Source organism: Stegostoma tigrinum, chromosome 39, assembly GCF_030684315.1.
Source record: "Stegostoma tigrinum isolate sSteTig4 chromosome 39, sSteTig4.hap1, whole genome shotgun sequence".
Taxonomy (NCBI): domain Eukaryota; kingdom Metazoa; phylum Chordata; class Chondrichthyes; order Orectolobiformes; family Stegostomatidae; genus Stegostoma; species Stegostoma tigrinum.
This window is the reverse complement of record NC_081392.1, coordinates 21451060-21464829: the sequence shown is the minus strand read 5'-3', so window position 1 is coordinate 21464829 and position 13770 is coordinate 21451060. Positions and strand designations below refer to the sequence as shown.

The following is a 13770-nucleotide window of genomic DNA, read 5'->3' as shown; positions in this document are numbered from 1 at the left end:
ATAAAATCCAAGAACTGCAGATGTTTGCTGAGGAATTCAGGAGGTTAGTGAGTCTGTGTTCCAGTTTCTCTCCTATGTCCATAGTTTTATTTAATTGTTTCATTTTGTTTCTCTTCAGTGACTGATTTTATCTTAAAGGTTGTGACTGATTCAGTTTTCGATAACACACACTATTTTGCTAACATTTCTGTATTCTCTTTCTCTACCGAGTGTATTATTTCAGATTATTATGCATTTGGTGCACATCTTGTTTTCAACTAGCCTCAATATTTATCAGTTTGTGACCATCAGATTATGAAGAACAACAGAAACTCCCACTGCTCCCTGGCCTGCTGCCTGTCACAGCATTGAACCACTCCTCTCCTTAGGCTACAACTGGACAGTGCCAGTCAATCCTTCAAATGGCCTTGATCTTTATAACTCTTGTGTGGCATTTGACCAAATGTCACTTAACATCCAAATAAATTAAACTGAAATTAATCTTCTGACGATGTTCTTTGCTCATAACTTGGACAAAGAATTGAATTATATTTGGCAATTTGACCTGAGCTTTTGTAAATCTCTTGCTCATGCAGCTAAAATGTTTCCATTGTGTTATTATAGATTATGGCACTTCACTGGTTTCCTTATAACTGTTAGGAAATGCCAAATAAAGCAGAAATGGCAGAAGTACACATATCCAGAATCTGGGCCATTTTCAGGGAAGTAGAGGATCAGCATTGCTCAGTTCAAAGGTCTTATCAGAAATGCCCCTAACATTTGTTAGACATTTCATCTCAGTCACCAATATCCTGCTCACAAAATTCCCAGTCTCAGTTTGGATAGCTTTCACTTTTGAGCGAGAAACATAGACAAATTGTGTTTACTTTTTAAGAGTTGCTTGCAGAAGTGATCTGGAGATTAATCTCCAATTCTTGCAGACTAGGCTGATCCTGATGAACAATCAGCAAAGTTTTAAATGAGATGTGATTTGCTGAACACACCACAGACAGTTCTGAAGCTGTCAAAATGGGGTTGCATGGTGGCTCAGCAGTTAGCAGTGCTACCACACAGCATCAGGTGCTTGGGTTCGAATCCACCCTTGGGTGGCCTGCTGTGTGGAGTTAGTACATTCTCCTTATGTCTGTGAGAGTTTCCTCTGGGTGCTCTGATTTCCTTCTACAGTCCAAAAATGTGCAGGTTAGCGTGGATTGGCCATGCTAAATTGTCTGTATTGTCCAGGGATGTGCAAGCTAGGAAGATTAGCTGTGGGAAATACAGGGTTAGGGAGATGGGGTGGGTCTGGGTGCGATGCTCTTCAGAGGTGTGAACATGAAAGGGCCAAATGGTCTGCTTCTGCACTGTAGGGATTCTATGAAAAGTGTACATTGTAAATTTGGGAAGACAATGTGAAAATGTAGGTGGTGGAATCACAATGGGATGCTGAGCTATTTCCACCAAAAAGAAGTCAGACCCCGATTGGTTCAATTGATGCACCGGTCAGTGAGCCTGGCAATGCCCCATTTCCCCTGGTCAGGTCTGAAAGCTGCACGAGGCAGGTAATATCCAAGAGGCAAATGCCTCAGTTAAAACAAAATAAAACAAAAACAGCAGGGATTCAAACAATAGTACAAAAATATTCACCATTTGCATCATAACATCACAAAAATTATTTTTAGCCTGACATCAATTTTCTATATAACATAAAGCAACATTGAAGAATCAATGCTCCATCTTAGCGAAACTTAAACAACAATTTCTGTTGTAAGGAAGTCCTTCTTACTTTGGTTTGAAAGCTGTTGGTTGGAGAGTGGGAGAGTGTATACAGTTTCCACTCTTGGTTTACGGTGTCGCTCTGGATCTCTTGTTGGGAAACCGTCAGGAACCTGACTGCTGCTGGCCGATCGGGTGGAGATCTGACAGAATTTCCCAGTGAACCCTGGTGGACAGTGGCAACGGTCTTTTCGAATACACACTCCACCATTCTGACACTGAAGCAAACAGAGGACTGGAAAAGAAACCATGTCACAGTATTAGAAATATGTTATCATCAGGAAAGTCTGAATCACATAAACTTAAATTCTCCTCTTCCCTGGAAATCACTGACTCTCTTCATGGGACACAGAAACTAATGGATCTGAAATATTTCACTCAAGCAGTTAACCATCTCAGGAATACGCATAGGAACAGGAAGAGGCCATTCAGCCCCTCAAGCATGTTCCACCAGTCAATGAGATCATGGCTGGTCTGTCACCTAACATCATATACATAGCTGTTCCTCATGCTCCTGAACACCGGTCTCAAAATTTAAAATTAATAATTGACACAGAATACACATTGAAAGAGAGCTCTAAATCTCTGCCAACCTTTGCATATGCATGTGTGTCCTAACTTGACTCCTGAAAAGTCTGATTCCTAATTTTTAAGATTATTCTCCTAGTCCCAGATTCCCAAACTGCAGAAGCACTTTCTCCAAATCCATCCAATTTGTTCCCATAATATGTTGAAAATGGTTGATCAAATCACCCCTTAACCTTCTAAATTCAATGCAGCCCTAGCTGAGGAAAAGCCTTTGCAATGACTTGTTAGTCCAAATGGGACCCCCACACTGTGCAGTTTTACCTAAACACTTTTTCAGCTTCATATGAAACCTCTTGGGCATAAGCAACAAAAAAAGGAAATAGACAACATTTTGACAAATTCAAATACTCAGGAAAGACTCTGACCAAAAACACATTTATGAATGAATGGGTTTAGAATTAAGTTTCCCTTAGTGAGATCAGTGTGTGCAGGAACTGTGCAGATTGATGCTGAACATGGGCAGAGGAAGAGTGCAATTCCTACAGTTTAAAGGAGGGAGACGCGGCAGGTTTGCTGATATTTAACAGATGCTATGGAGATTATGAGCGAGAACAGTCATACTGATTATGAGTTCTATAATCAACATAGACAGATATATATTTAATATGTAGCAAGTGAGGGCTGATAGAAAGCAGGGGAACAATAAAATGCTAATAATTCAGTCAATCACACGCGAAACAATTTTCATCTCCACTGAAACTAAATCCTCTCACATCCAGTTCAGGAAGTTGGAATCCTTCACCTAAAGATTGAGACCCCACAGCCCAAACTACCTCTAGGTGGCAGATGTGATAAAAAGTAGAATGCAGAACCAGCACAGTGTGCCATTCCAAGGGTGTAGCTGAGACAGTTTGGCAGAAGGTAACAATACTACCCAAGATTACAATGGAAGTGGATTCAAAAGACATTGGAGCCCATTGAGTCTCAAACTCAACTTCCTTGTACTGTCCCTGTCCTGGGAATATTTAATGGGACAGTGAGAGGGAGCTTCACTCTGTATCTAACCCAGTGTCATGACTGTCCTGGGAGTATTTGATGGGTCAGTGTAGAGGGAACTTTAACATTGTTATAAAGCGGAGGTTGGCCTTCCTCTAAGAACTAAAACTGGAACACCCAAAACAGGAGCACCTTACCTCATATTCTGTAAAAGGAGTGTGAAAACCTGTTGTAACCTGCTTTTCGGCAACTTCTAGTGGTTAAATAAAATAAATCCCTGACATTTACTTTAAAAATCCACAAATAACAATTTATTTATCGAACTCCAACAGTGAGCAAAATAAATCCCTTCTAACTACTAACTATTCCTGAATAAAACAAAAATTCTAATGGTATGCTGTTCCAATAAATACAACTTCTATGTATATAAAACAAAAATAATAAAAAATAGAATTTATTCTTTCGAAATTACAGGCAGGTTACATATCTTCTGGAATGTTCTGCACCTTCTCCATAGAAGGTTTTATCAGGAATATTAACTAGTCGGACCATAGGTACCTTTGATTTACACAGTCTCCTCGAAGACATCGAGGAGACTGTGACAGCCAGTGAGAGCTGAGGGCCGTTAGCTCTAGCAGATGGCAGCTAGCTCTTAACCTTTGCCCGACTGTCCCGTACTTTTTATAGACTTGCTGACATATCAATATTTCTTACAATAAGATTTGTTCTATGTTGTCAAAACCGTCAGGCTTAAATTTAATCGGTTTTTGGTAATTAAGTGCCTGGTTCAAATTCATTGGCTAAATTCAAAAGCCTGTTACCTTGGTAAACTGCTATTTGGCCTGCTAACTGTACAGCCTTTTGATACAAATGTTTCACTTCGGACACTCTCTACGTACTTGCAGACTTTCAAGCTGCTGCTCACAGACATCTCTAAGCACAAAAAAAAGCACACCATCTTTTAAAGGGTCCACACTAGCATTTTACAAACACCAAATTCTAATTTTCTGCCTCCCAATCCACAAGAACTCTTCCCAACTTCACAACACTTCCCCTCTTAATAAAAATATGAGCCATCATTATGAAAAGATGGCTTCATTTTTTTCTCTACTTTTTAAAACCTTATCTCCATTACATAAGTAGATTGATAGCTCATTAATCTAGAGTTACACATTTTGTACTAATTCCAAATATATAATGTTGAACACTTACGCATTTTTCTTTTAAACTCGCAATAAAATCATCTGCACTCATATTTCCACAACCCACAACATGTACAATCTCTAAATTAAATGCTTGTAATGTGAAACTCCAATGAAATAATATGGGATTCTTGCCCTTAAACCTTTCCAGAATGTCAAAGGATTTTGATTGGTATGCACAATAATCTTTGATGTATTGTTTGCAACTTAAACATAAAAATGCTGTCAGGCCATTACCAAACTCTAACTCTTTTTCAATGGTAGAATATTTTTTCCGGTGGATAACGAACTTTTTTCTGAAAAATAACTGATTGGCCTTTCAATTCCACAATCATAACCCCGTAACAACATAGTTCCAACCCCTACATTGCTTGCATTGATGGTGACTTTGAAGGTTTTCAAAAAATTTTGTGTGACTAAAATGGATACGGTGGTTAACACTGCTTTTAAATTCTCAAATGCCTCCTGGCAATGTTTTGTCCACCAAAACTTTTTGTTTTTTTAACAAATCCATCAACGGTGCTACTATTCTACTAAAGTTTGGTACAAATTTCCTGTAGAATCCACTCAATCCTAAAAATCATAGCATTTCCTTTTTCGAGGATGGTCTTGGAAATTCCTTGATGACCTTTGTCTTCACGTTCCTAAGCATTATTCAGTTGTATATGATGTTGTGCCTGGAGAATGTCACTTCCACCTTCTTGAATTCTGTTTTTGCCAGAGAGCCATGCCAAATGACTAAAGATCACTAAGACATCTATGCAGACAGCCCAATTACTCAACCCTGCAATAACTTGGTTCATAAGCCTTTGAAAAGTGGCTTGTGAATTTTTTTATTTCAAATATCAAATTGATATGCCCCATTTGGGGTTACGAAAGCAGAAACTGCGAAATAAGTCCAACTTTGTGATATAAGTGGCTTGTCCTACTTTTTCAACCCAAGACTCCAGCCTTGGAATTGGATTTGAGTCAGATTTGGTCACAGTGTTGACTTTCCAAAAATCTTAGCAGAATTGTTGAATACTATTAGGTTTGGGAACTAACAATCGGCGAACTCCACTCACTTTGACTCATTTCTATGATGTTTTCTTTGAGCATCACTTAAACTTCCCTCTGAACGTGTGCGGCTTTCAGAGGATTAAGCCTGTAGGGGTGTTGTTTTATTGGAACACAACCTCATGTACTATGGCATTAGTCCTCCCCATTCTATTTCTACATAGGTCCTCATTGCACGATAACAAGTCTTTCAATTCTTTTCTCTGTTCCAGGGACAGATAGCTCACTATCCTATCCCATTCCTCAAGGACATCTTCATTATACAATTTATTCTGAAGCACATCAAAATTCAAATTATCTGGATTTGATTCCTCACTCTGAATGGCAGTAACTAATACCTGTTTCTCTGGTTCACTTTCCCTGTCACAGTAATGTTTCAGCATGTTCACATGACATACTCAATAATTTTTTTTTCTATCTGGCATCTTTACCAGATAATTCACCTGACTTAACTTCTTGTCAATCTGATAGGGACCACTAAACCTTGCTTTGAAGGGATCTCATACTTTATCTCCATGGGCAAACATATGAAATTTTAGATTTTTTATCCATTTCTTAGTTCATTAGGTGATGTGCCACCTTCAAAGGCTGTCTAGCTAATTCACCTACTCGGTTTAAACTTTCTCTCACGTCAGATACATAATCTGACTGTGAAATCTCTGATTTTGGACCTACCAACATTTCCTTAATTAATTTTAATAGGCCCTCTTACTTTGTGTCCGACTATCAATTCGAAAGGAGTAAACTGAGTTGATTCAAATGGAGCATCTCTAATAGCAAACAATATAAATGAGATACCATTATCTTAATCATTTGGGTAATCCTGGCAACAAGCCCTCAGCAATGTCGTTAGGGCCTGATGCCACCTTTCAAATGGTCCCTGAGATTCAGGGTAGTATGCACCTGATTTAAAGTATTTGATGCCTAAACTATACATGACATCATTTAATGATTTGGCAGCGAAATTGGAACCTTAGTGTGGCTGAATGTCCCTGGGTAGGCCGTAACAGGCTTTAAAAAAACGCAAGTTAGTCCTCCACATCTTTTTTTGCCTTGACATTCTGTAATGGAATTGCCTCCAGAGGTCTGATGGACATATCCATTATGATTAGCAAATATTGGCTCCCACTTTTGGTTTTAGGGAGGGAACCTACACAATCATTTAATCAAAACTTGTGTGAAAGATTCTTCAAATGCGGAAATTGGCAAAGGTGCTAGATTTTTTACTGCCTGTGGCTTTCTTGCCATCTGACACTTATGGCAAATATGGAAAAATTCAATCATACCTTTATGTAATCCAGGCCAATGGAAATGCTCCTGAATCTTAGCTTCGATGGCCTCCTGCAGGTAATTTGTGTGCTATCCCCACCCCCCTTCCCTGCACTGTAATACTTCTTGTCTGTATTCACCAGATTGTGTTGCTGGTAGAATGTCCACCCATTTTTCATCTGCACTAACCTGCGAAGGTCTCCATTTCCACCTTAAAATTTTATCCTTAAGGGAATAGAATTCTGGGAGGCACTCTGATTCCTTTATGGAGTAGGTTTTATGATATAAATCCTTTATTGTCACATCTTTTTGTTGTAACTCCATTAATCCTTCAGAACTAAACAGCTCTACCTGATCCTCTACCTACTTAAGCTTATCCTTTATCATCTCATCAAACAGGGTGTCAACAAACTGGACCGAAACTCCTCAGGCTTTCTCTTTTGTTTTCCCTTCTTGTTTTAATTTATGGCTGCGGGATCTTGTCACCACAAAGTCTGGAAAAATTCCAAGGCATTTTCATTTTAAGTCCTCAGTTCCCTGGTTTTCTTTTGGCTTTTCTACTAAAATAGGCATCGCTTCCACCTGTGATCCAGCTATATCATTTCCAAGAATAAGCTATATTCCTGAAATTGCCAACTTTTCCATCACTCCCACTATTACTTCCCAGCCTTGACTGGGCTTTCTAGTCTTATGTTACACAGAGGAACACAACTCCTTTCTCCATTTATTCCACAGCTCACTATTCTATTGGGCAATATTTCGGAAAGAATGCAAATATTTTCAACTCTTACTATCAGAGACAGACTAGCTCCAGGATCTCTCAATATTTTAACTTCTTTACCTACTCTCCCATTCTTCCTGAGTAAATCTTACCCCCACAAGTGAACTCTTGAAAAGACCAGGTACTATCTTACTATCCAGCTGGAGACCAGGCTTTGCACTCTCCTGCAGCTCCTCAACTTCACTTGGGATTTCCTTCGCTGCCTTAAATAATCCCAATAAATATCACCTCTTTTACCAACCCCTTTTTCCCCGGGGCCTTTCCTAAACCACCAGCACTTTGATTTTGTGTCCCACTTTATTGCAGTGAAAATACCTGCAATCTTTGACATCTTTTCCACCCTCTTGGGCTTCCGTTCTCAAATGTGGTAAAGTGTGATCTACTTTTTGTTTTACACTGAAGGATCTCCCTCTTTCGCAATTTCTATGCCTCACGGAATGAGATTGCTGGTGAAAGCTAGCTTTTGATTTATGCACCGATACATATTCATACGTCATCTCTGCAGCTCTTCGCACTGTTTTAACTTTCTGTTCCTCAACAGGAATTCTCATCACTTCTGGAAATGAGTATTCAAACTCCTCCAGCGGAATAATATCTCCCATAGCCTCACATGTCATTTCTATGTTTAACACTATCATCTATCTATCAAAGTTGCTCTGTTTCATTCTTTAATATTGATATAAGCCTGAGCTGGATCCTTTCTTACATTTCTGAACTGTTACCTATATGGTCCTGGTACCACTTTGTAGGCACTCAAAATAGCCTGTTTTATGTCTTCATATTCCCCTGACACCTCCTCTGACAGCGCTGCTAACACCTCACTGGCCCTGACTACCAACTTGGTCTGAACTAACATTAACCACACAGTCTGTGACCAGTTCATCTGCTTAGCCAATTTCTGAAAGGAAAGGAAAAAGCCTTCTACATCTTTATCATTGACTTTTGGTAATGTTTGGACATATTTGCATGTATCCCTACCAGGCCTTTGGTTATGATGGGTCTGCTCATCATCACTCTCCTCCTCACTAAGCCTACCTTGTACCTTCATCTCCATCATTTTAAATCAATTTTCCTGTATAATTGCCAAATTTCAACTTCAAACTCTTTCATTGTCCCTTTCTTCTCTTTTTCCCTTTCTACTTCTCAGGCCTTCCACTCCTTTGCTTGTTCTTCTGCCAGTGCAGTTCTTTCTTCTGCTTTTACCGATCAGTCAAATTGTATCAGTTCCATTTTCTGTTTAAGCTGCTTCATCTGTAATTGAATTCTAGCCATTTCCAAAGATTTTGATGGTATTTCCAGCAAATTTAAATGTTGAGCGATTGCTGTAATTACCACTTTTCTCACAGACAAAAGCTACCTATCTCCAGCTTGTCTGCCAATTCCAACAACTTTTCCTTGCTCACCTTCTGTAAAACCCCTAAAGTTATTTCTTTCACCCCTAGAAAACTCTCAGTGGCTTCCCACAGCAGATGGTGCAATCTGCATTTGCACACGTTACAAGCTAAATGATGACGGTGATTCGAGACAATTTTATTCAGTAAGATCCTTTATGTCTGGACGACACAGGACTTCAGACTCACAAAAGGTTGTCTCTTAACCGCCCTCTGAAATGCTGAGCAAACCACTCAGTTGTAATAATTGCTGCGAAGCCTTTAATTAGAAATGAAACTGATTGGACCATCTGGCACTGACTAAGACATCAGGATCCACAACAAACCCTGCCCCGTTGACCCTGCCCAGTCCTCTACACTAATATATAGGGACTAGCATCAACATTGAGAGAGCTGTCTCGCAGACTAGTCAAGCAACAGCCTGACAAAGTCAAACTCTCAGAATCATACTTTAACGACAATGTCACAGACAGCACCATCAGGACAAACTCAGTAGAGGTAGTGGTACAGTGGGATACAGTCGGGAGGGAGCCACCCTGGAGGTCCTCAACATTGACTCCAGATACCATAAGGTTTATGAAATCAGGTCAAACATGGGCAAGGAAACCACATGCTGATTACCATGTTCTGTTCTCCCTGATGAATCAGTACTCCTCCATGGTTGAGCAACACTTGGAGGTAGAACTGAGGATGACATGGGCATGAAATGTACATTGGCTGAGGGATTTCAATGCCCACCATGAAGAATGGCTCAGCAGCAGCACTACTGACTGAGTTGCTTGGGTCCAAAAGGACATTGCTGCTGCTGGGTCTGCAGCAGGAGGCGACGGAACAAGCAAGAGGGAAAAACATTCTTGACCTCCTCCTTACTAATCTGCTAATACTGTCATGGACAGTTGCAAGTGTCATCACTGTACAGTCCTTGGGGAGACAAGGTCCCTCCTTCACATTGAGATTAGCCTCCAACATGTTGTGTGGCACTATCACCGTGCTAAATGAGACAGACTTTAACCAGATCTAGCAACTCAAGACTGGGCATTTATGAGGCATTGTGGGCCATCAACAACAGCAGAACTGTACTCCCATACAATCTGCAACCTTCAGGCTGAAGGTGAGGTGTCAGCCTAGTGAAGCTACCAAATAGGTCTACTTGCATGCCAAACAGTGAAAGCAACAACTGATAGACAGAGCTAAGTGATCCCATAAGCAATGGATTAGATCTAAGTTCTGAAGTCCTGCCATATCCAGTCGTGAATGGTGATGGACTAAGAAACAACTCACTGGAGGAGGACATGCCACAAATATCCCCATCGTCAATGATGGAAGCAATCAGCACATTAGTGCAAAAGATAAGGCTGATGCATTCACAGGAATCTTCAGCCAGAAGTTTCAAGTGGATGATCCACCTTAGCCTCCTCCAGTGGTTCCCAACATTACAGATGCCAGTCCAGCCAATTTGATTCACTCCATGTGCTATCAAGAAACAGTTGGAGGCCCTGGATACTGAAAAGACTTTGGGAACTTACAACATTCTGGTAATGGTACGGAAGACTTCTGTTCCAGAACACATTGCTCCCCTAACCAAGCTGTTCCAGTATCAACCCAGTAATGTGGAAAATTGCCAAGATATATCCTGTACACAAAAAAGCAAGACAAACACAGTGGCCACAGGAACATGTCAGAGAATAGGAATTCTGCAGTATGTCACCTCCTGACTCCCCACACTTTGGCGATGGTGGTGATGAACCCACCATCTACAAGGGACAAATCAAAAGTATGATGGAATACTCCACACTTCTCTAGAACACAAGTTCAACAACATTCAGGAAGCTCAATGCCATCCAGGACAAAGCAGCCTGTTTGATTGGTACCATGTCCACTACAAATCAACATTCCTACACACAGTAGCAAGTTAAGAACAGGAGCTCGCCATTCAGCCGTGTTCCACCATTCTACGAGACTGTGTCTGATCCAAGGCCTAACTCCATATACCTGCACATATCCCTTAATATCTTTGATTAATTTTTGTTAAGCAATCTCAAAATTAAAATGATCAATTGATCCAGCATCCACCTTTGTTTGCGCAAGAGAATTCCAAAGCTCTCCAGCCCTCTGTGTGTGTGTCGAAATGCTTCCTAACACCTCTCATGAACAGTTTGGCCCTAGTTCTCAGACAATGTCCCCAGTTCTGGAATCTCCAATCAATGGCATAACTTATCTTTAACCACCCTCTCTTTTCCTGTTGATATCTTAAAGACGTTGTTCAGATCACCCCTTAACCTTCCAAATTCTAGAAAAGTTGCAGGAACTCAAAGAACCTTAGATGGCATTTCTAAACTCATGGTCACTACCACCTAGAAGGACAAGGCAACAGATACATCAGAACACCTCCACCTGCAAGCTCCCCATCTAAGCCACTTACCATCCGGACTTAGAGACATATCGCCATGCATTCATTGAAAAAGTACTGGAACTCACTTCCATACAGTACTGTGGGTGTTCTCACTCAAAATGGACTGCAGTGGTTCAAGAAGAAAACTCACCACTACCTTTTCAAGGCTAATTATAGATGGGCAACAAAAATTGGCCAAGGCAGTGACACCCACATTCCCCAAATGAATATTCAAAGACTCTGTACCTAACAACATGCTGTACCTGTCCTGGGAGTGTTTGATGGGGACAGTGTTAAGACAGCTGTACTTTTAGTTTAAAAGAGTAGAGGGAACTTTACTCTGTATCTAACCATGTACTGTCCCTGTCCTGGGATAGTGTAAAGTTTCGAAATTTCGCAATGTATCATTCTGAAAAGTAGAATGTTACAGACATTGAAGTCTGTGGTAACAACTGAAATTGTTGCACCAAACCTGCTGAGTTTCTGTCCAGCATTTTCAGTTTCTGTTTGTTATTGTGATACTGGGTCCTTCAAGATTTTAATCCAGGTGCACAGTGAACAAATGAAAAAATATCTCAAGCCTAAGCTAAAAGCCAAATCATTCTCCAGGGAATGGAAGGTATAATCCTGAAGTGAAGCTTGGAAAAACTGAAGGTTAAGGGATCATTCAGCAGAAGGTTCCAGAATTAGGACTGTTTCTGTGTTTTTGGCTGTGAAAGATGATTTGCGTTGACTGATGCTTCAGGAGCAGAGTATGCTAGAGCTTCATGCCAACCATAAGAGTGCAGTTCATCACAGAGAACCAAAAGAACTGCAGATGCAGTAAATCAGAAACAAACATAGAAAGTATCAGTTATGAAGAAGGATCACCAGACCTGAAACAATAACTCTGATTTCTCTTCACAGAAGCTGCCAGACCTGCTGAACTTTTCCAGCAATTTCTGTTTTTCTTTCATCACAGAGAATACTGACTTCAGAAAGATCATGGAAGGTGGTTAATTATTTGACTGGGAGGAACATAAAAGAACTGGGAAATGGAACAGTAAATACAGACTGAAGACACTGACCTCACAACAATGATCTCTTTCTGTGCTGTAGAGAGCAAGAGGCAGAGAGAACTCCTTGATGATCAGCAAGGGTGGGAGCTGTGATCTGTGAGGGCAAAACACTCTCAAACTATTACCTGCTTGTTTTTAAATGCATGCAGTTTGAGCGTCAAGATTCAGGAGTTGTTTTGCTAAGCACCTGGTGCCATTAGAACGTGGAGCGCTGTAATTTAGGAGAATTCTCATTTATTCGCATTTAATACAGGAAACTGAATCCAGGTCTTTATGCCCAGCAGCATCTCAGGAGCACAAAAGCTGACGTTTCGGGCCTAGACCCTTCATCAGAGAGGGAGATGGGGAGAGGGTTCTGGAATAAATAGGGAGAGGGGGGAGGCAGGCCGAAGACGGAGAGAAAAGAAGATAGGTAGAGAGGAGAGTATAGGTGAGGAGGTAGGGAGGGGATAGGTCAGTCCAGGGAAGACGGACAAGTCAAGGAGGCGGGATGAGGTTAGTAGGTAGGATATGGAGGTGCGGCTTGGGGTGGGAGGAAGGGATGGGTGAGAGGAAGAACAGGTTAGGGAGGCAGAGACAGGGTGGACTGGTTTTGGGATGCAGTGGGGGGAGGGGAGTTCAAAATCTCCCCTTCCCCCACCGCATCCCAAAACCAGCCCAGTTCGTCCCCTCCCCCACCGCATCCCAAAACCAGCCCAGTTCGTCCCCTCCCCCCCACTGCACCACACAACCAGCCCAGCTCTTCCCCTCCCCCCACTGCATCCCAAAACCAGTCCACCCTGTCTCTGCCTCCCTAACCTTCCTCTCACCCATCCCTTCCTCCCACCCCAAGTCGCACCTCCATCTCCTATCTACTATCCTCATCCCACCTCCTTGACCTCTCCGTCTTCCCTGGACTGACCTATCCCCTCCCTACCTCCCCACCTATACTCTCCTCTCCACCTATCTTCTTTTCTCTCCATCTTCGGTCCGCCTCCCCCTCTCTCCCTATTTATTCCAGAACCCTCTCCCCATCCCCCTCTCTGATGAAGGGTCTAGGCCCAAAACGTCAGCTTTTGTGCTCCTGAGATGCTGCTTGGCCTGCTGTGTTCATCCAGCCTCTCATTTTATTATCTTGGATTCTCCAGCATCTGCAGTTCCCATTATCCCAGGTCTTTATGCGACAGGTTAAAAGACAGGGAATCTTTCAATCACTACCCTTCCCAACCACAAATCCTCCATTTTGACATCTATGATTTAAAAACTTGTCTTAGATGTCAGTCCCTCTGGATAACCATGATTCTGATAAATCTCTAAGCTATTTCCAAACTCTGAGTCTTAAGCAAGCAGGATGCTAAAACTGTAC

The 13770-nt window shown here is 41.4% G+C and overlaps 1 protein-coding gene across 5 annotated transcripts in view; it reads right to left on the bottom strand.

The window, feature by feature from the left end:
* The window catches only part of LOC125447701 (latent-transforming growth factor beta-binding protein 1-like), a 120501-nt gene that overhangs the window by 65697 nt on the left and 41034 nt on the right, over positions 1 to 13770 (bottom strand). For all 5 annotated transcript variants that reach the window (XM_059640915.1, XM_059640919.1, XM_059640916.1 and 2 more), the window contains one exon: positions 1763 to 1987. In XM_059640915.1, the coding sequence (XP_059496898.1) occupies positions 1763 to 1987 (225 nt within the window). The remainder of the gene's footprint in view (positions 1 to 1762; positions 1988 to 13770) is intronic.